This window comes from Mastacembelus armatus, chromosome 5, assembly GCF_900324485.2.
Source record: "Mastacembelus armatus chromosome 5, fMasArm1.2, whole genome shotgun sequence".
Classification (NCBI taxonomy): Eukaryota; Metazoa; Chordata; class Actinopteri; order Synbranchiformes; family Mastacembelidae; genus Mastacembelus; species Mastacembelus armatus.
This window is the reverse complement of record NC_046637.1, coordinates 17,670,888-17,695,347: the sequence shown is the minus strand read 5'-3', so window position 1 is coordinate 17,695,347 and position 24,460 is coordinate 17,670,888. Positions and strand designations below refer to the sequence as shown.

The following is a 24,460-nucleotide window of genomic DNA, read 5'->3' as shown; positions in this document are numbered from 1 at the left end:
TTGTAGAGGGCCAAAGAACAAGTGCACTTTAAATAGATGTGACACGTGTTTTACCACCAGTGTCCTAATTGGAAATGACATAAGAATAACTGAAAACAGATTGGCTCTCTAGTAGGATCTGCTGTCTTGGATAGGGTCTAGATATGTCCCTGGGTCTATTTGGATCAGGTCTAACTGTTTCTGTACCTTATGTAAATAGTCTATTTTCTTCCTTTCTTTTTTTCCAAATACTTCAGAACTGTAAAGGACTTAGTAAATTTCCTAACCATTGTAAGCCATCTCCAACACTGGTAACAAGGATGAGCCCTGTTGCAACTTTGTAAAGATGTAAATATATCACCATCTTGAATAAGACAGTATCTCTGGTTGTGCTATATCACATTTGAACTGTAAATTTGACAAGTTTGACAGTTTTATAGGACTGCACTGATGAATTGGTGGACTACTGGCACTGATGAATTGGTGGACTACTGTGGAGCCTCTTGAAGTAGTGCCACTAGCTCAGCTAAGACCCAGATATCCATACAGTGACTCTCTCAAAGGGATGTAAACATGCTTGTAGTGACTATCAAAACTCCACCAGACTCCCTGTCTTTCCAGTGGAGAAAAGGAAAAGTCCAACAGCACTGTTAGTGCTGGCTCTGTCTTTGCTTCACTGAGCAGTGGTCAGGCTCCCCTTGTGTCCCACGGCCCTTTGTGTCAAACATCACCAAACCAAGCTTCGCTCCTTCACTCGCTCACTCTGTTGTGTTTCACACAAGTTCTGCTGGAAGAGACGCTTCTAGCAGAACTAGATGTGGTAGTTACCTCTAAACAGGTATAAACGCTGATCAAATACAAGAAGTAACAGAATTTGCAAGTGATGATGCAGTAAACAATGATTTGCATAGACCATTGATATATCAGAAAATCTAGTGCTCTATACTACCTACTTAAAATACATCAAGAATATAGTTACAAACAGTACAACATCTACTGTACAGATATTTAGATGCAATCCTAGCCCCTTTTCTTAGTAACACTACACATCACATCGAAAATTTGGAGGATTTTCTCTACAGATTTTAATGAATCAAAATGGGATGATAGCATATGTACTGATGTCATCAGCACTGCAGATGGTGAGAGAAGTCATCAAGAAGGAACAGAATGAAACATTACCCAGAGCAGGTGTGCTCTTTGTTGGATCAGTATTCGAAGGCTATATATTTGAAGTACAAAAAACCCCCCCCAAAAAAACACGACAGCCCTTCAGGATTGGCAGGGTGCACCAATGTAGACGCAGTGTACATAGATGAAACCCTAGAGAGGGGGCTAGTTAAAAAAAGAGTGCCATTAGTAGAAAAGAATGAAATGAACTTGATATTGAGGTTTAGAAAAAAGCCTTTTACACATCTCACTACCCGCTTTGTGATTCACACCATCCAGTGAGCACAATCCAGAAGAAATCTGGGCTTCACATATCACATATATATTGATATATAAAAAAACCAAATACAATCACATTAACAATACATGTTAAAAGCCTGCATTTACCCTGAGCTTTCATTTAAAAAGAACATCAAAAGAAAAAAAAAAGGTCATAAAGAAGATGGACATATTATCTTACCATATGTGGACTTATAAAGAATTTTTTTCATAAAACACAAAATTATTTTTTAATCCTGCCAATATCCTGAGACAGAGCCTGGTTTATCTAAGGGACCACTTTAGCCTATGTTACTGAGGAAAAGCACACCTGTTTGTCAGTGAGTCAAGACAATATGTCCACAGACGGGCAGAAAAGAGCAAAGCCTTCCAGCCACTTTGCACTCACTTACAAAACCTCGCACCAAAAAAAGAGAACAAAAACAAAGCAGAAAACAGGTTAGTTGCCCAGAAAAATGACTCCAAATGAATACTGATGTTGCTCTTCATCTGCTGAATGTGGAAGTAGGCTTCTTGCTGACCCATAACATAACAATGTTGTATGATGGTATATTTTGTTTACAGCTTATAGGGCTGCCCTGCAGAGGCCAAAAATCAATTAATGCAGCTTTAATGTGAGTTCAGATGAGGAGATGCAAGCAAGCTCTGTGTGACGACACAGAATTATATATATTGTTTAATAAAAATGAAATGAGCAGTGTAATATTGTTTAGTAAAGAGCAGCATTGCAATGAGTGTAATCTTATCTCTTGCTGTTACTTTTTCCTGCTGCTGACATCTATATTATTCTATCTTCCAGATATAAAAGGCCAATAATCTATTTCTAACGCTGCTTCACTGTACAGCAGTGCTTTGCTTCACAGTGTTATTTTACCAGTAGCAATGTGTCACTTCCTCCAGTCATCTCAGGAGTTCAACATAATCGCATTCATTATCCAATCTACACACCTACCTCCTTGTGAGTTCCAGCTTGAGTTCCAAACATGATTCACAACATAACTTCTTGAGCATCTGTAATTGATGTGCACTTGTTCTTTGTGTTCTTTGGTAAATGCTTTCTAACTGAGGGGGGCATCATAAGACCTTGCTGTAATCACACACATTCTTTGTGCACAACAGAAGCTACAAACACAACGAATAAAGACACAAGTCATTAGGACTCTCACTACGTCCTTTTTCCACAGGAAAAACCCAAACCTGCCTTTAGAATTGCTCTTAAGCTCAGCACAGGATACTTGATAGATATAGCAGGAACGGCGTCAAGAATAAAAACCCTTTGAAATTGCCATGAAGCTTTTGAAGCCTGTGTCCCACTGCTCAACGCTTTCAGGGTTTTCATCTCTCCCCATCTCTCCTCATTTGCTGAGGAGCTTTCAGGGCCTTGCTGAGCAGCTATAATGAACTCCAAGGAAAAGCATCCAGAAAGAGAAGGACTGCAATGGACAGCCAGGCACGCTGTTACCGTGCCGCAAGATGCCTTGTTCAAACACACTGCTCACAATAAACTACAAAGCTATAGCAGTGCAGCAAAACCTGCCACACATTTTTAAAAATATCCTTCAAGTATTTCAATGCTCTTGAAGCAATCCTGAATAACAAAGGGATTGGAAGGCAGCGATGGGACATCACAGGGGTCTGTTCTGCCTGCTCTATTCCAGTAAGTAGTTAGTTCCCCTACCACACTTCCAGTTTACGTCTGTGGTTATAATGGGTTTTGCTCATTTTCTATCTGAGTGAATTCGGAGGATAAGGAGGCCACCTACCAGCTTGTGCACAGTAGGTGGTGGAAGTCTTCATGAGCAAAAGGAAAACACTGACAAACAAACACTCAACAGCAACTCAGGCAAGATCAGAGATGTGATGTTTTATCAGGCTAATAACCAGAGTGATACTGTAAAATAGAACAGGACACAAACATACAAACTGGAAAGTGGATTTCTGATGAAGAAATGTGACATTGACATGATTTACCCAAAAGATGCAGACTTCCATTTGCGACAGGGGTAACTTCTTCTACATGGAGGGGCAGTTAGGTTTAGAGGGATCTCTGAAACGTCTACAGGCAATGAGGTGTGTCGCCTGCAACACAGAAAGAAAAAAGGCACATTGAAATGCTTCATTATGAACATTTCTTGAAGACCAAGAAAATATTAGTGCATTTTCATTCAAATCAGACAGCTTGTGATGCCTGGAAGATGGCATGTTTCTTTTGCATAGGATTGGATTGTGGTGTACTCTACTGTAGCACAGGGATCTGTCAGCATGCTAATAACCACTGAGCTGAGCGTTGCATTTGGCATAACGAGAGATTACTTCTGTCCACTGCTGGCAGCATTTTAATGCCTTTGAATCAGGGCTGGGAATTCTCATATATGCATTATCACAATGGGCTGAATCAGCACACAGAGCTAAGCGGCAGGTAGGGAGCAGAGAGGAGGAGAGATGAGACATGATCAGAATGTACCAGGCTGAGTGTAATGTGAGACAGAGCCAGTGGAGAACAGATCTAAACAGGAAGGAAGAAAAGACAAAGGGAAGCAGATAGCGTCAGTGACCTTCCCAGTTCAAACCTCTGAAGTTAAGGAAACTGGCAACAATACATTTTGTCACATTGCATTACAGTTTGGTAGCCTACAAGTTTTGATTAAAGCAATCATGAAGCCTGTGAAGTGAAATAACTGGACAACCTGATTTTTGCTTAAAGAAAGTTCCATCAATACCATGTACACCTTCACCTTCAAAAGTGACCATTACAAAAATGGTCATAAGTGTGTCTACAGTGTCACAGTATCAAAATCACAGTATGTATTATGAATTGTAATACTGTACTATACTAATGAAAAAAAAATTTAAAAAAATAAATCAATCCTTGATTTTTCTACTCACAACCATCTACTCTCAACCAGTGATGAGGGTTGCAAGGATGTGTTGCTTCATATAAGGCAATGTAATCAAAAAAGGTTGGCAGCCACCTCTTTAGCCAGTTAATGGTTAGTAGGAGACTCATTACAAATCTCAGGTCGCCTCTCACACCTAAGCATCCACTCCAGGCTCCTTCAGTGGTTTTATAGTAAAAATACCATACCATACCATACCATAATTATTTTCAAGATTACAAGACCAAACGGGTAACAAAAATGTAATGTTTGATTTTCTTAAACTTTAATAAATAACTAATGCTGTTGTAGCAATGCAGGAAGCAAGGTCAGGGCACACTGTAACCACTCGCCTAGAGCAGAGGGGATAGAGGGGAATGACAGAGGGACTGTTGACTCGCCAGAAATAAACTACCTATACATCTCCTCTTGGTGCCTAATTGCTGCAGCTGGCAGAGTAATGGAAGAAGCAACCACTTGTAATTATACTATCCCCGAGTGAGGACTGAGGCCGACTGGAACACTAGATAATATGTTGCCTCTGGACTCCTTTGGCCTGCTCTCTGCCCATTGACCGCCATGGTCTAATGACAGTATTCAGGCCAGTCCTTCTGTACATTCATAATACACTGCAACTTTTAAATTCAGCAACCATATTATCAGAGAGAATTCCCTTGCAAAGTTTTTCCTATTTCCTATTCCTATTTTCAAAGTGAAATTTTCTGTGTTCTTTCTTGGGTTAATAAGGGTCCTTGCACAGTCACTATGTTCAAGGTCCCATGTTTGCATCAAAACAATCACACATAAAGACACAACAATTCCTGCTATTATCAAAAGAGCTCTTAAAGGAACAGTACAAAACTGACGCCAAGATGCTCACATCTCTCTGGTACTTTACTGCCTGTTACCTGGGTGTTAAGAAGCAGTTAGGTCTTGATGAACTCATAAACCTTTAAACTGGACAGACAAGAGAAGCATTAACTTCACGGGGGGTTGGTAGAGGCTGTATAAAAACAAGCATTAAAGCCCAAATTACTGATTAGCCCAATTTATGAATGAGAAAAGACTGTATGTCATTGCTGAGCAACCCTGTCTCCTAAAAACTACATTCTTATACAACTAAACTGCACTGTCATTTATGCTTTGCTATAATTTGTCTCTGATTACATTTCCTAGCAATGTATTGAATACGTTTACATTAAGATATCTTCACCGTTTATTTACATTCATTGTGCTCGAGCACTTGCTTCTGTAAACTGTATGCAATAATTTTGCCATTGTAATTTTAAAAAATGGAACGAGCAATGATCGTAGAACATTCAGAGTTTGGTTTAGTTGTTTATCATTCAATTTTCAAAGACATTTACGCTCTACATGGCTAATAACTTGATACAGGAATAATGCCTGTGTACAAGGATTTTCAGAGTTACCTGTGAGATCTACAAGGCAATTAAAGATTCCCCCTTCACAAATTTTACTGGCATAAATAAATAAACACATGTTGTGTGCTTGGTATATTGCTCTCTGTGTATTGCTGTAATCAATCCCAGTTCACTCCTACAAACAGACTGGAGTAAGTGAAGGGCTGTTTGCTCTTGTATAGTAGCTGGTGAGCATTCACTCAACCAAACCAGGAACACTTCATGCCAACGGGTCTCTGCTTGGACTTTGGCAGCTAATGGCACACAATAAAGAATGGCTTTTCATGTAGGCTAATGTCTACACTTACATGACTTCTAGACTTCTAAATTGTAGTCAGATAGTGCTGCTTATGTGATTGTATGTGCTCTATGTTGTTCATAACTACTGTGTATTTTGTAGCTACAGGCCTTTGTGTATGTAGAAGCACAATAAGCATATGGTCGGCAGAGGTCAAGTGCAGCATTTCAACCAATAAACCCTCAATGTGACCTCAAGCTTACAGCCTATAGACGTTACATGTTTTTACATAGGACACACGGTTTACTCTCAAACCATACATCAAGGAACCTCTATCAGGTATATTATTGAAAATAACTGAATGAATAGCATTTTTGCTTCACTGATTTAGACAGAGTGATAGGACACACAAACATAGTGTGTAGAACAGATCAAGTGAATCTGTAATATTGTTTCATTAGATAAAACCCTAAAGGGTCTGATATGCAGCTGTCACTCTGTCTTCATCAAACAGGCACTTCAACCATATTAAACTGTAATTTAAACAGTGGTTCTGCAGACAAATATATTAAATATCAGTGTCTCATTTTTATGACATTGCTTTATGTTTTAATCATTTGCATTATATGTGTTAACCTGTGTCCCAAAATATTACATTTTCATCAGCTCCAAAAATATGTTGTGTATTAAATATTAAATAATTATTTGTACATTTATTGACATAACTTACCATATTGATGCTCAAACAATAATCTCTGAATCTATATTTCTCTTATTGTCAACAAATCCAATGAAAAAGCTCAAATCAACAATGTGCTCCATATATACATATATATATATATATATATATATATATATATATATATATATTTTTTTTTTTTTTTTTTTTTTTTTTTTTTTTAACTTCCCCACATTGCCTGTGGTTCAACCAGCTTTTTTGAGACTAATTTCTGTTGTTGATTAATAGACATTAGTTTCTCAAATTAAGGTTTGTAGCAGCAGGACAGTGTGAGTGGGATTCAATCAAAAATATTGAGTTCACCATGTGTTTTATTCAAACACAGGAATGGAGGAATACAGTATATCAGACCTAGATACACACAATACACACAGTTCTTGTTAACAGGATGTATTCAATGTTTATTTCGTTTCATGTGATATGTTTACTGGGAAAAACTGACATATCACCAGACTTTTATGATAAACTTTAAATAAAAGTTAAAGTAAGGCAAATGGTGACATCACAATCTCCTGTTGCCTAACTTCATTCTGTATTGTATAAACATTTCAGTGGAAGCTTTCTCAAAACAGTAAACAGCTGTTCAGTAAAATGAATAGGGATCTTGCTGTAGCAGTATATGAAAAGATTAGTGCATTTCAGGGTCTCCACGAACAATCATTTTGCTCTCCATTTCTGTGGGTTAAAGAGAGACCAAACTGTTTTCCACCAAATAAAATACTAACAACAGTTTCCTTTCTATATTTCTGATTTACTCAAAACAAGTTACAAATGAATTTGTTTCTTCAATACAACTACTTATGACATATATCATGCATTTTTCTATAGTTTGAAGGAAGGGGGTTCTTTAAGAATGGATCTGACTTCATTTTGTGTTAACAACAACAGCTAAACCTTAATTAAATGTTCAATCAAATTACAGTAAGTGTTCAAATTACAGCCACTTCTACACCATTGCAGTAATCAGGGGCCATCAAGAGATACTGTATGGGTAGCATAATAATCTCCAGCTGTGGGAAATTTGAAATTCCTTTTCAAATTTTTTATTTTATAATACATTCTGTCAATTTTGACAGTAGCAATTGGTCAGCATGGTCAAACATCAACACATTTGTTTGATTTAATATGTGATCTAGATTGACAGATTTAAATCTTGAAACCAATGTAAATTGTAAACCCCTCAATGCAATTTGATGCAGTTTGCGATGAGAGAACCCTGCATAAAACTTAAACCTAACAGGAGCAAACCATAAGAATAAACATGCCCTGAGGACAAAAGGGGTGAGCTCATTTGTGACCCAGAGCTGCCAGTAATAATCTTTCATCCATGAAGGTTAAGTCCAGGATGGAGAGTTCTCTGCCTGCCATATAAGCTTCCTGTTATCACTGAAGTGCAGGTTCTCTGCTTACATAATGCCACTCTCTAAATACACTGGCTCCCAACTTCTAAAGTGTCAGAAGGCTGGTGAAGTGGTTTCAAGGACTAACTGAGCTGAATAATGGTACCTATATTAGAAAACAAACGTCCAGACACAATGTGTCTGCAGCAGTGTGTCTACAGTTAGCATGTGTTCTCAAAACCTGAGCTTAAATGTAGTGTTCTTATTGAAGAAGTAGTAGTATAGTTACCTGATTTAAAAGGTATTCAAAAAGCTAAAAAGACTTCCGACTTAGCTCCCAACTCCTCTAACTATCTCCAGATTTGCCTCAAACTTAAGAATAATGACTCATCATCTCATGAACACTGAAGTCTTTCAAAGATTGCTAAAGCACTGAACATTTCTGCATGAACAACCCTATTTAATCTTGATTGGTGCCAGGTGTTGTAGCCTTTGAATTCTGAGTTTTCAAAACTCATAAGGTTTCCTGAAAACTCCATCTAGATCACTGAAGCCTGCAAGGTAACATGGAGTTAGCGTACTGTTAAGAGTTTATATCATCACTACTATGTAAATCCAGGGTGTTGGCACCTGTGCATTAAGGTTCTACTAAAATATAACATTAATTATAACATCTGTATTTTGATCCAGTTTTCATATGTACCTACAGGTTCACATAATCCAACAAGAGAAAGGTTAAATGGTCTGAAGTGGTTCAAAGGGACCCAGCATTACACTTTATCATTAATACACTGGATCAAATTAACTTACACTCCTACAATACAGTCCAGACTTAATTTAGTCAGCAGTCAAGCTAACCTGCATGTGTTTAGACTATGGGAGGAAGCCAGACTACCCAAAGATAACCCACGCAGACATGAGGAGAACATGCAAACTCCACGCAGCTGCCTGCTCCTGTACGTACATAAGACTGTGCACTGTCTTAATAGAGAAAGCAACTAGCTAATAGACAGAGGAAGGTCATCATAGCCTCAGACTGGGGTAATAATTTTCTACTGGCTTGACACAGTCAACTAAATCAATGTTTAATTCATCATTCATGAATGAATTCATACCATTTTCATAAGAGAATGTTATACAGTAGCACTCTATTTTTTATTTTATATTAGGTACTGCTGCTGTAAATAGAACAAAAATTTTAAAAATATATTTTATATTTTATATATATTTTATATAAATATATACATAAAACATTAAATTACTTTCTCTGGTGTTCTGTGCTAAGCAGACCTTGCTCTGATGCTTCTACAATGCTCATTCCTAAAGAACACCTGTCTGTCAAACAATGGCATCTTCCTTGGATTTTCTGTCAGTGTGAGCCTCTATAAATGGGCTCTCCTTTCTTTGTGGTTGCTGAATTGCGGTTTTCAGTCACTGTCAGGAAAGGGTAAAATGGTCACATACTTGATATTGTCTTGGATCAGTACTTTGGATTGTAATACAATGTGATGCTGGAGACAGCGAACAAATATGCTGCTGCGTGTTTCTAGTTAGTTAGTGTAGTATTACTTTATGTAGTATGCAGCTACATTAGGCATGTCCTGTCTCTTGTTCAGGAGCAGCAGAAACAGCTTGTGTCAGTGAATTTTTTATTCTGAGGGTCATGTATCTGCGCGGTCACACTGACTGTGCACAACAACAATCATGAGCATTTGGTTTCCTGAGGAAGGTAGGTGGGGGGTGATCAGTTTGGAGGGGGTGAGAAGTCAATACTGTACAATCCCTCACTCAATCAGCACAATACAACAAAGCCTGTTCATCTGGAAACAGTCCTGCACCACAGCCACCCCATCTCCATCCATCAGGGTTCAGTGGCAACCAAGAGCAGTTTTTAGGCAAGGAATAAGATTTAAAAAAAAAAAAAAAAAAAAAAACACAATGTCTTCTACAATGTGTCTTCAACACACAGTACCTAGGGTAGTGAGTGCTTTTTTTCTGTTGATACAAATCCCAGGGACAAAACATCCCCACCTCTTTACTTTCTCCTGATGGATGAAAAACATGTAGCTCAGTTGGTTATGTAACAGTAGAATCTGCCATGTACTGTACTTCTCACAAAACAGGTTTAAGTGGTTTTTCTTTATATAATGCAGAAATTCAAATCTCTGTATTATTATTGGTATTATATTGTGTCACAGAGTCTGTAAGCATGTTGATCGGATTCAACCCAAGAGAGGGACGTAAATGTCTAATTTAAGATATTCTTTATTATTCCAGAAATTGTATATTCTCTGAGGGCCCTGATGGGTTCATTAAATTGCCATGTGGTGAGTTTGATAAGATCAAACCATTATTTTCTCTAAACAAGAAAATTTAAGAATACCATACAAGTGGTGATCAGAGAGTATGAAACACTGCCTGAAAATATCTCTTTGACAGAATCTAATTAACCTTTGGAAGACCTTTGGAAATCGGCTTTGCTGTACCACTCCTCCCTCTATCATTCTTTTTTGCTCATCAGAATCACATCATTGGAGTCAGGGGGTATTTATAAGCATCAGTAGTAAATGCAAAGATTTAATTATTGATGGTGTGCACTGACCAGCTCATACCATGTAATGAGGGCTGTCTAAAAATTGAGGCTACCTCCAGATTAATTATTGTCATTTATCACACCATTCAGTGCTGAGTTCTGAGATCTGCATTACAGGAAAAGCTTTGTGTTAAGCTGAACCACACGTCTCCACTCTGCATGTCTACCTCCACAACAGGCTCAACGAAGCACTTCACAGTGCGTTCATGGCCTATATCCACTTATCCCTCAGGACCAGATCAAGGAATGGAAAATCAAACACAGGTAATGTAACATATAGGCATAATCAGGAACATGAACCTGGCTGGCAGTGCAATTTATGAAGGACAGGCTAAAATACTGGTGGGGAACACTAGACAAAATTTTATGAGGCAAAGCTTCTGTTGCTAATTCTTCTTTCTCAGTGAAGCATGTTTGCAGAACTGCACCTTTTTGTATCATGGACCTGCAAGAAAATTATAGCAAGTTTCAATACTCTCTTTGAGGTAACAAATACAGACCCAGAACAGGTCTCAGTCTTTGTTAAGGTCCCACATACAGCTGTTCTCTCTTACAGTATATGTCTATAATCTATGAATCTACTTTTGGAAGAAACATGGAGTCATTCATATGCAAGGCTGTATTCATATCTAAGAAATAAAGGGCACATGTGGTCCACCAGCCCCAAAGCTTAATTGAGAGTCAGGAAGCTTGAAAAATAATTAAACATAGAGAGTAAATAAATGATTTTTCACTCTTTAAGGATTTTTATGTCAAGTAAAGTTATACAGTCTGATTATGTAGTCTGTATTTTCTTTTTTGATGGGCTTTGTCCCAATACAACTTGTCATTCTAGCAATAATTAGAGCTTTTCATAGAGAAGCAGTGACTTTTAGCCATTCCATATTATTTTGTGTCAAAAAATTAAGCATTATATTACTTCCTGTTTACATCTAACCCTACTATGGGAGCTACAAAACTGCTCATTGCTATTAGCACATTATTACAAATTGTAAGCTCCACTGTATGCAAACATGTTTTTCTCATAGAAGTGGAAGGTGAAATGAAATAGCTTTTGGATTGTGTGTGAGCTTTTATGCTTGTTTTTATTGTGCATATACACAAAAATGTGACCATAATTCGATTTCTATTTCACCTATGTTTTTAACAGCTTAGCTCCAGATGTATTGCAGATTGTCAATAGTTCTCTTCAGACAGGGCAGTTTCCCCAGGCCTTAAAAACTGCTGTTATAAAACCTCTTCTTAAAAAGCCTAATCTAGATGCTTCAGCAGTAAGTAACTACACGCCAATATCAAATCTTCCATTTCTGGGAAAAATAATTGAAAAAGTAGTTTCTCAACAAATTCACAGATTTATGGTGCAAAACAATCGTTTTAATGCACTTCAGTCTGGATTTTGCGCACACCACAGCACCGAGACTGCACTTATCAAAATTTTAAATGATTTACATTTAAATAATGATGAATCCAAAACCTCTGTTTTAGTATTACTGGATCTCAGTGCTGCATTTGACACAGTTGATCATGATGTGCTGCTTGATAGACTAGAAGCGTGGGTGGGAGTTACTGGCTCAGTGTTAAATTGGCTAAAATCTTACTTACAAGATAGAGACTATTTTGTCTCACTTGGTAACTATGAGTATGAGCGAACAAAAATGAAATGTGGGGTTCCTCAGGGGTCTATTCTTGGTCCTCTCTTATTCAATATCTACATGCTGCCCCTTGCTCAGATTATGGAATACCACAACATTGACTACCATACCTATGCAGATGACACCCAACTTTATATATCAGTATCATCTCATGATTATAGTCCTCTAATTTCGTTATGTGAGTGTATTAATCAAGTCAAAGAATGGATGCGCCAGAATTTTCTCCAGCTCAATACAGACAAGACAGAAGTGATTGGTCAAAGGTCATTGCTCACCTTGACTCCATGTCATTGAAAGCTACAAATCAAGCCAGAAACCTTGGTGTAATCATCGACTCAGACCTGAATTTTAACAACCACATAAAATCCATCACTAAATCTTCCTATTTCCACCTGAAAAACATTGCTAGAATAAAAGGTTTTCTGTCTAAACAAGATGCAGAAAAACTTCACGCATTTATTTTCAGTAGGTTAGATTATTGTAATGGCTTGTTCACAGAGGACACAATGTTATGTTACTTTTTATTAAACAGCATTGAATTACAATTCAACTATGATTAACAGTAACAGCAATATTAACAACATCCTTCATTATGATTACACACTGTATTTACTATATCTTTACAAAAGTCAATTTTCCTCATTTCTGCACAAATGTAGGCAGTTTCAAAATCTAATAAAATCTTAGCCTTTATAGTGAGAAAATGCAGTATACTGTATACAAAATTTCTATCATATATCACTGTCTCACTGTGATTAGCACTGAAACGGAGCTAAACGCACTTCGTTTTCTGTTGCCCCTTGGAAATATTCTCACGTGTGTTGGTGCATACCATATAAAGGCACATAGCCACAGGCCACTAACACTCCAGTTAACCTTGGCATGTTCTCGCTCCCAGACTGCTGTGTCAGCATACAGTAAAAAATACTGTTTTTATCAGTGTGGAGAAAAGTAGTGTTTGTATTAATTGGTGATATACACATACCATAGAGCTGACATAGAGCAACTTTAGTATTCACTGTCTGGTGAGCCAGTAAATATAAATCCAATATTTGTTCTTACTTTTTTTGCCCTTTGGTTCTGAGAACACCACAGACCTTATCACACCTTGCTTGCTGGAAAAGGTTTCTGTTGTGGGTTGAAACAAATTGATAAGGGCAGAATTTATGGAATGTGAAGCCAAAAAAATGATCTTAAAAAAGATGGAAGGCTGTAGAGTTGAATTTTGTAGTAACTTTCTGTGGATACATCGCTGCAAGTAATACCTCCATCCATCCATCCACTATATATACCCGCTTATAGGGTCACAGGGATCTGCTGGAGCCTATCCCAGCTCTTTTTGGGTGAAAGGCAGGGGTACACCCTGGACAGGAAAGTACAGTACATTATAGATTGTCATCTTGCTCAGTGTACATGACATATCCAAAGTTTAGACGCACCTTCCATTTAACTGAATCGTAGTGTAGATCAGTACAGCTTAAAAAAAAAACTGGCAGTACAAGGTTTTAAACAGAGGCTCTGAAGCGAGCACATGCAAATCTGAGACAAGAGTCAAAAGGCACAGCCACAGAAAATGAGCTCCATCACACCCCATATGGATTTCATGGCCATGCTTATCTATTCCGAAAGTTGCAGAATACTAAACCACTTCACCTCAGGTCATATTCACATGCATTATTACTGAGCCATTTTACCTTTCCAACAAAGGCAATGAACAAAATTAGAGTTTATTTACTTGGGGTTCTCATTAAATTGCCATGAAGAGGCAGCAGGAGAGACTTACGCAAAAGCAACGAGAAAGCTCAGTGTCAACAGCAAAATGAAGGAATAAGATGTTTCATTTCCGCAGTGCATTATAGAAATGATGTGAAACTATTTGTCTTGTTTAGTAATACCACAGTAAAAACCCACTAAACAGAGCAGAGATTATTTTTATTGGATAAGAATATTTCAGCAATGTAGTCAGATTTGTTAGTTTGTCAGGTAGTCTGGCAAGAAACTTCAGTGACTTCAGGAAGTTAACTGCAGGTACAATTCTGTTGAATTGCTTGTCTCCATTTGTAGTAGATTTTTTTTATGTATGGTTAACAAACATTATAGTCCACTTAGGTCAAGTATAACTTCCTCTTTCTTGTTACTTGTGTGTGCACAGCTCATGCACACAATCGAGATGAGACAAGAGGAACGCCGAGTCAATAGCATGGCAGAGTAAAAGTAAAGAAGGATGGGCATTTGATCAGCTTTATTTTAGCCAATACAAGCCTTTAAAATATGCCAGTATCAGTATGATACCAATACTTGTAAGTGGCTTGGAACATGCGTGAGTTTAAAGAACCTGAAGAGGTCAACATACACACAAATTCAGTGCAGGAGTATCAAAATGGGGTGTTTCAGTAGTTTAGCCATGGTGATTTGTAAGTAATATCATAGGTAATGGTATTTTTGTCATATAGTAATGTTTACAGTGATGGCTAGTGTGGCAAATAGCTTATTAATATTCTTGCAAATGTTCCTTAACCTGTAGTACTTGAAATATTCCCCATGACACTAACTTTAGTGGAGGGTATAGAAGCCTCATATAGCCTACATGATATCATATGTTTGCATACATATTACCAATATTTTAGCCAAGATAGTGCTGGGGAGTGTTCACAGAGCCATATATTATTATTTAATCTGAAGAACAATAGGACAGCGGTGTATCCTGATGAATGAACCTGGGATGACATGCATCACTTTGCCACAGGTATGCAGGCTTACAGAGGAAATAATAAGTGTGGGTGTTTTGACATGTGTAACTTGCTGCTGGTGTATGTTTCCCTTACAATAAATTAAACTTTATTCATCCCCTGAAGGGAAATTCAGGTAGTCTTGTAGTTAATTAGTAAGTCAGTAGTGAGACTACTCAATAGTCAGTTGTCATCTGCAATTGACTAAGGTGTTGTTGAGCGTGATGGCAGTGGGGATGAAGAATCCCCTGTATCGTTCAGTCTTGCAGCTCAGTGTGGTGAGTTGGCCCCTGCAGCTGCTTCTCTGGGGTATCAGGATGTTGTGAAGGTGAAGATCAGTGTATTCTCCACCTTTTTCTGTGTGCATCTCTCCACCACCAGTCCAACTTATGCAGGTGCACGCGTAGATATTTGTAGGCTGGCACCACTTCAGTGTCCAAACCACAGCTGTTGACTGGATAAGGAGGGAGCCTTAAACCTCTAACTACCTCATACTGTAAATAAATTTGTGTTTCCAAACCAACTAACTAAATTCTGAGTTCGTTTAAATGTTGTTGTGAAACAGCCCTGCATTTGTTTGCTAGTGCTCATTGGGTTCAGACTAGGCCACCACATGGGTCACTATGAAACACAAAGGTGGGCTAATGTCAGTCTGAACACAAGCCCATTAGGCTATGTTCACATTACAGACCTGAATACTCAGGTAAGTGACATGTATCTGGCTGCGTGAAACTGCTAGTTCATGTGCAGATTTTGCTGAAATGTGAGCATGAGTCATTTGTACTTCAGTCAAATAGCATTTCTTCATGAAATGATAGGTTAGGATATGTTCCATGCAGCATGATTTGAATGGAAAATTCTTCAAAAACAAATGTGAAACATCCTCACTGACCCTGAGAGACAGACACTGAATGATGACAATAGGGGACGATGTTTGAAACCTTAAAAGAATATAAAAGACAATAAAGAATTCTGATCCGACTGTTTTGACAGTTTGCAAGATCTGATATAAAAAATATATATATATATATGATTTGGTTTGCTCACACCTCAGTGAAAAGATCAGATCTGAGTGACTCAGAGGATAAAATCCGATTTGGGCCATTTCAGCAGGTAATGTGAGGGTGGGCTTAAAAGAACCATACTGTGATTTTGATAGTGGTATTAGAGAGTACAGTACATCACTTTCATTCTCCCAGAAATGTCAAGAAAAAATTTGTTACATCATAGAAATTGATTAGTGTTGCTTATTGAGCTCTCTATTGTAACTATTGCATAGCAGTAATTCAAGCAGAGCAGTGAAGCTGTGTCTCTCACATCTCCTCTCATCTTTCAAGCTCCAATTTTTGGTATTATTGCTTTTTAAAAAAAATCTACCTAGAAGAGACTGCATCTGTGTAAATTTCTTGTAAATGTTTCTGATTGAAATGTAAAAATATAGAACACAACACAAAATGATGTAACTGGCGGATTATTTTTGTCCAGCTGTAAGATCAACAAATTTTCTTTTCAGTGAGCATACTCATTGCTTCCTACTGTACAACTAATTTGTCAACAACAAAGTCAACAAACATGGTGAAAAATCACCAAAATTTCAGCTGCTGGTAAATATTTGAATGCAGCTTGTACATTTGTTCATCCTTTGGCAGGACACCTGCAGTCTCATCACTGTGCCAGTCAGTAGTATAGTATATTAAAAACCTAACCATCAAAGTGGCAGGTGTGTTGACTTCTGTGGCCAATGGACAAAAAAGTAATTTTCCCATCAGCCCAGAGAATCTGAAGCTTCACTCTGGAGTCATCAGTATGCTGTCCTATGGTTTAATGAAAAAGCCACTACAATAAAAATCATCTTATCCAGGACCTCTCAATAATACATTGCTGACACAATTGAGTCTGGGTGTCTCACACAGGGATCAGCAGTGGAGACGTGAAGTAGAACAGTACAGCTAACAGTCATCTCTCAGGAACTGGGGGTGATTACCATAAGCCACCACACATATGTGCCCCCCCCATGTGCCTCAATATTCCACACGGTCCACTGCCAAAGTGGGGCTACTGTTTAAAGTAGAGGTAATTCCAATTCTCCAGCACTATGAAATTTGGTCCATTATTGCACTGAAGGCAGCTTCAATATCCTTTCAAAGTATAAGTCCATGAGAGTTTATCCTTGACCTGATAAAGAGAGAGAGAGGCTTTATTGTGTCAACAATTAAGTCCTGTAATTCTTTCCTGTTTCATAGGCTGATGAAAGCTTCTTTCATCATGGTTTCAGAGCACCTGCATCCTCACAGCATTATGCTCAGCATAACCCCTAAATATTTAAAATGTGGTATATCATGCTCTATATGTGCACACACACACACATAAACATATAAATAAATAATATTCAAGGGCTGGTATATGGACATATACATTTTGTTTAAAGACAAATTGAGCTGGACAAATATGGACAAATACAGTACTGTGCAGAGGTTTGAGGCACTTTTGTTTTAGATTTTTTTCACACAACAACATCAGGTGGCTGATTGATCCCAGGATCATTGTCCAGGACAACAAGTCCATAAAGAACCCACTAAAAATCATAAAAAAAACTTTTTTCAGAGGCAAGAAAAACCAGGAGTCCTGAAGCAGATAGTCTGACCCCCACAGAGCCCTGATCTCAGTAGTGTGGAGTCAGTCTGGGATCATATGAAGAGACAGAAACACAGCGACAGCAGGCGACTATGCAGAAGAATTGCTGCAGCCTTTCCAAGGTTCTCCAGGAGAAACTGTGCAGGTCAAACCAACAAGAACTGCTGCTGGTTTAAGAGCAAAGTTAAGTTTGCAAATCCTGATTAGTTTTCAGTTTGGTTCCTTTTACTGCACTTTGTATGCAGTTAACTGATACATAAAAGATATGTAATTTATATTCAAAGCATTCCCTGTGTATTTTTAGTGCCTCAGACGTTTGCACAGTACCATATACAAAATAAAAAAAAACAATTTGTATTCAGAATTCTCACTCAAGACTCCACTGAGTCAGTCATGTCAGAAATAATCAATTTTTAATGTTACATTTAGATTTTTATTCATGAATCCACACAAATTCTCACTGCATCTTGAGGGGACGCTGATAATGACTTTTTAGTAAATGACACAGGCTAGATTTCTAAATGTTCTGGATGCATTGCAGTCACTACAAGTTACATAGATACCGTTTGACTTAAAAATTAATGTACTGTATTAGCCTTTGACAGTGTCCAAAATGACACAGTATTCCCTTTTGGAAAAACAAAACCCCTTAAAGAATTACAGGTGACTGCTTTATCTTAGAGGTATCCTTGTTCTTGTTTCTGAAGATAGTTCTTGACTCTGGCTGTTGGGGTTTGTTGGCCTACTGTGCAATTAATTTGAGACTGATACGTTGGCTCAATGATGGTATTATGGGACTGATAAGAATCTAAACATCCATTTGCTTTGGGGGTAACTGTCAATTTCTATGATTGTAAAGAAAGTGTTACTTCTTTAAATATCAACTACTCCTCAAACCACTTTTATCCATCCATCCTTCTATCCTTCTATCCATCCATCTATTATCTATACCTGCTTATTCCTAATTAGGGTCACAGGTATCTGCTGGAGCCTATCCCAGCTATCTTTGGGTGAAAGGCAGGGGTACACCCTGGACAGGTCACCAGTCCATCACATGGCCAAAAATAGACAGACAATCACACATGGTCACACTCACTGCTATGGGCAATTTAAAATTTCCAGTCAACCTGACATACATGTTTTTGAACTGTGAGAGGAAACTGGAGTACCCGGAGAAAAGCAGATTAGATTTTCAATTGCAGTAGCTTTTAAAGGTCTGGTGTTTTTTGGAGTAGAGCAGTTGATGGTAGATATTTGTGTGAATGTTCAGTATCTAGAAGGAGTGATTAGTCAATTGACACAAATTTCATCACCAACAATTTTTTAAATTGATTTTGGAAAAAAATTGTTTCTTTGTTATATTTATCAAAAAAGTATCAATGATTCTGAGGTTACAGCTTTTCAGATGTGGAGAATTTATTCTGTTTTGTATCATTGTAAACGTAATTTCTTTGAATTTGCCATGTTTTGGATTCAAGGTCATTTTGGCTCTGGAAACATGCACATGGAATTTAAAAAAAATGTATTAAAAGAATAATATCCCTGTCCCTAACATCCCTGATTGTCTCCTTCTATCTGCTATCAGACCTGCAGCCACACGCTGACACAGCTCCATCCAGCTTTAACATCTGTGTAACAAAAGTGCTGTGCTGTCCACTGATTGACTTGGAAAGAACAAGGTGTTCACAATATCTAATGCCAGTGTCTCAGAGCATCAGGCCTTTAGTTAATCTCTTCAGATATCTCACTTTGTCCCAGGACATCGTGCGGTATCCTTTTCACTTAGGTGGTTAGAAGCACTCAGGGCCATCACCACAGCAGCTTGGTTCTTGTCATGCTTTGTGTGACACTATGAATATTTATTGAAGGCTTTGAAGACTGAAATGGGTTTGAACATTCAGATCTCAGTGTACATATTCATTATGCAGACTTCTTGTCCACCTGGCATTAACACCTGGATGACTGAACTGTAATCAATAATAGCAAAAATACATCAAATCTGGCTGTGACTGTACTATATAGGTAGTAATTACGCTAATTATGAGCAAATTATGCAAACTATCTCTCCATCTATTCATTATCTAAACCAATTTATTCCTATTAGGGTCACAGGGATCTGCTGGAGCCTATCCCAGCTCTCTTTGGGTGAAAGGCAGGGGTACACCCTGGACAGGTCACCAGTCCATCGCAGGGCCACATATAGACAGACAATCACACATGCTCACACTCACTCCTATGGGCAATTTAGAATTTCCAATCAACCTGACATACATGTTTTTGGAATGTGGGAGGAAACCAGGAGAGAACCCATGTAAAAAAAAAAAAAAAAAAGCATAAGGAGAAGATACAAACTACGCACAGAAAGGCCACTGCCAAGTTATGCAAAATATACATGCTGTATATGCTGAGATAGTCAAAGATACATTTGGCAGTTTTTTATTTACACAGTTTTTACTGTGTAAGAAAGACTGGTTGTGAGGAAAAAAAAAGAATAATCGAATTCAATGAGTTTATTACACTGAATACATGTTTTAATGTATGTTTTACTATTTTATTTTTTAGGCTGTATTAAAATACCACAGTGTATTCCCATTCAATTTTGATTAATTATTATTGTCACACATTTCCAATTATTTATATAACAATTTCTGTGATTTATTCATTATTCAAGAAGGCACTATAATAATATTGTGTTTATTTGAGGCTAATGTTCATATTGTCAGCAGTCTGATGAATACATAGGCCTTTGCTATATTATTTGCAGGAGATAATGAAGATATGATTAGTATGCTTGCAATCATTTTTTATGCCATCATCTCAAGATAATCAGTCAATTATTTTATCATCTCAAGATAAAAAACTGTCTTCTTTTCTCAAGGCAGTATGGTGGATTAGTGGTTAGCACTGTTGCCTCACAACAAGAAAGTCCCTGGTTTGTAACCCAGCAGGGACCTTTCTGTGTGGAGTTTTCATGCCCCCCCCCCATGTATGTATGTCAGATTGGTGACTCTAAATTGCCCACAAGTGTGAGTGTGTGTGGTTGTTTGTCTCTCTATGTGGCCCTGCGATGGACTGGTAACCTGTATAACCCTGCTTTTCAACCAAAGAGAGATGGGATAGGCTCCAACAGATCCCCATGGCCCTGAGTAGGAATAAGCAGGTATAGATAATAGATGGATGATCTTTTTTTCTCAAGAAAATACAAGAAAGATTTCTCAATATATCCAGTTATTTTATATTGTGAGATAACATTTTCTTGTTATTGATAATGACTTAAGTAAAAAGGTTCAAGAAGTATATATTTATTTCTCTGCATTAATGGTTGTAATGGTAGAAATTACTTATATATACTTTTTATATAATTTTATATATTAGTGCTGTCAATCATGGACTGTGAATAATCATGTTTAATCGCAAACTTAAAATACTAGGATTTACCTGTAAATGTGTTGAAATAAAGAAATACATGACAAATTAGTTTAAGGAAACAGATCCAAACTTCCATCTGGAAGCTTTTTATACCGTTCAGCAGACCAGGCGTCGTGTCTTCTGCCATCATATTAAGCAGCGTAGTGTTTGCTAACTTACCCTTATCACACAATGATAAATATCCATCTGCGCTGCGATGACGGCAAACAAGTCGGGGTCAAACCTTATAAAACGATTAATTAGCGTTTAAAAAATATTAACGTGTTAAAATTTTTAGATTAATCACAAACATTAATATGTTAATGTTGAAAGCCCTTATATATATATATATAAATATATATATATATATATATATATATATATATATTATACATATATACACTACACTAATAACTCAGCTGTAATTAGAAACTGAGATGTTTTCATGTCAATAGGGACATTTTAAATCTAAAGTCTGAATATCGTCCCTGTGCATGTGTCCACAGTCCAGACTGTTTGAAGTTAGGTTAACTTGTGACCCTAAATTGACTGTAGGTGTGAATGTGAGTGTGTGTTTGCCTGTCTCTATGTGTCAGCCCTGTGAAGGACTGGTGATCTGTGTAGGGTGTACTCTCACTGAATGTCATCCAGGATTGGCTTGAGCCCCGCTGTGACCATGGGATACCAGGCTAAGTGGTAGATGGATGGATGGATGGATGGATGAATGGATGGATGGATGGATGGATGGATGGATGGATGGACTTCCACTTGGTAACAGCTTGTTTTGGGGCCTTGTCTTGTTTCAGCATAATACCCAAGGTGCATCAAACCAGACACATAAAGAAATAAAGAAAAGTCTTCCCAATTTGGTGTGGAAGAATGTAACTGGCCTGCATTTAGCCCTAACCTCAACCCCATCCAACAACTTTGCTGTGAACTGGAAGGCCAACTGCCTGCCAGGCTTTATCCTCAACACTCTATGTCATTAACAGTGTTGCAGCTGAATTACAGCAAATCCCTGCAACCAGGAAAGCCTCCCCAACATAATCCAGTGATATCTGGCTTTGGAATGAGATGTACAGGCAAATACGGATGTTTGGATGAGTAAATATGTTTGGCTGTATAACAGAAGTATATGTATCCAGAGAGGAGAGACTACTGGTAGTTCTGTGTCTCAGTGTTTCTTAGAGGAAAACAATATACTTATCTGTGCAGGGTGGTCCTGACAGATGAGAATACACAGGCAATGTCCAGATTGGTTCAGAGGAAGCTGATGATGTTTTCTTATATGAAGCACAAAGAGTATTGTGTACGGGGAAAAAAAGGGTATTTTACAGGCGGAACAGTGAGAGGGTATACAGTAGCACATCCCTAATGAAGATATCAATCAGTAGAGGTAGGAAAGTAAACATTTACTTCCAATCTACTTTAAAGGTTACAAGTGTTTTGCAACCTTAATATTTTGCTAGGGCAATAGAAACGTTTCATCCGGTTTCATCCTAAACTGAGACATGTAGGCAGCATGGAATTACTATTGGCTGGATGACTCTCTCATACATAACTGAAGGTTAAGTTCAATGCAAAGCTAAGCCGACAGTTAAACTAGTGAAACTGCCTTTTTTGCTTTTCTAGGCCAACAGGTCTAGGACAGTTAAATCCCGGCGGCAATGAGATAGAAAAGCTGACCATGAGAGGCAGTCCAGAACACAAGCTTTTACATCCGCATATTTATTTTATAATGCTGCTTAACATTCACTTTGAGGTTTACTTTAGTTGTACCTTGGCACTGTCTAAATATTCTTTTGATACCTTAGAGTTGTTTTAACCTACATCAAACTAAAATGTTCTGAGAAACTTGTCTTCCCTGAGTGCCAAATTTTCTCTAATCCTAATCTATCTGAGAGGATTTTTTGATAGGAAATCAACAGAAGCTGGCAGTTGCCTTTTTTCATTTTTGTCTCAGTGCAGGAGATTTAGTGGGAAACTGGCATATAAAGCTCAGCTTGAAACACACAGGAAATTACAAGCTGTATAAAGCAAACTATTTGGTTCTTTAACCCTGGGCAGATGTCTGGCCAGAAGACTGTGGGTACCCACAGCTTCCAAAGAATGTCATATCAGAACCCAGTGGCCACATAGCCAGACTGATCCCTCAATTCACTGGAAAAATCCTGGTAGAAAATTCCATCCTTGAAGCCTGAGCCTGGAAGGCTCTGAAATGCATAAAGGGCAAACTGTCTGTCACGTACGTCAGCTTGTATTGAGGAAGCTAAAAAGGACTCTTTTCAATATACAGTAGCGGCTGTAGGAGGAAGAGCTGAGAGAGCGTAACCAGCCAACTTTAATAGGTCTGATGGACTCCTCCATTATGTCCTGGTTGTCTTTCATAACCCACTAGATCCAGCTAACAGGGCACATGTCTTTCCTCACACTCTCATCAATGTAAAGTGACAGTTCTTTGGCTCAAGGTGTTCAGTACTGAACTAATAAGTGTGATCTATCAGCTGTATTGAATTCCCCTTCATAGAGATGAGGGAAACAAACTGGCAGAGGTAGCACATTGATACTTTGATCCATGCTCTGTTTTCCCAGACAAGACTTCTGAAATGTAGCAAATTCTTTACTAATGGCGTCACCATTACAAAACTGCTGTGAGGAGACACTTCTAATCTTAACATGTTCTACTTTGTCTTGACTGCTTTCAGATGAAATAGAGCACAAAGCGGGGACGTGCAGAAGGGCGATGGGTGGAGGTTCATCAAGGAGCAAGGTATGCAACTGATTGAAAACAGAATGACATGCCCAAAGGAAATCATCAGTTGTCAGTGTGAGCTACAAAAAGATTAACCTGTCCTTTGTGAAACACAAAATCAATGGAAGATCGTAAATGTGACTGCAGTGGCAAGAGCTCTGGCTTTGTCAGCAGCGGAGGGAGACCCCCCACTAAACTAGGTGAGAAACCAATAAATAAGAGATAGTCATGGGTGGAGTTGCAGAATTTGACATCACTGTCCCGATAAAACCAGGTTAAAGATATAATCTGAGAATGGGAGATAGCCCTGAATTTGCCCCCAGGTATTGAAAAGGCTGCAATCATGGCATCACCACCAAATGTATTATCATGTGAGAGGACACACTCCCACTTTAATGGGAGTGAATTGTGACCACAGTGTATATTTTTTCACTGTACAGTACATACTGAATGTGCCTGTCTCTACAATGTTGCTGTATAATTACACACAGATGGGTGACACATACAAGGAAAAACCAACAATGTGTCCTAGTTAGCTCCCAGAACCTCTTCACTGCTTCACACTAAGACTGTAGATTTTTTTCAACAGGGTTTAACACCATTTTTCAAAAAGATATTTCCCCTCATTCAGCTGAGAGCTTGTGCTTTGA

At 38.1% G+C, this 24,460-nt stretch overlaps 1 protein-coding gene across 2 annotated transcripts in view; it reads right to left on the bottom strand.

Annotated features, from left to right (window-relative positions):
- The window catches only part of iqsec1b (IQ motif and Sec7 domain ArfGEF 1b), a 173,308-nt gene that overhangs the window by 107,106 nt on the left and 41,742 nt on the right, over positions 1-24,460 (bottom strand). For both annotated transcript variants that reach the window (XM_026306134.2, XM_026306137.2), the window contains exon 2: positions 3,400-3,507. In XM_026306134.2, the coding sequence (XP_026161919.1) occupies positions 3,400-3,507 (108 nt within the window). The remainder of the gene's footprint in view (positions 1-3,399; positions 3,508-24,460) is intronic.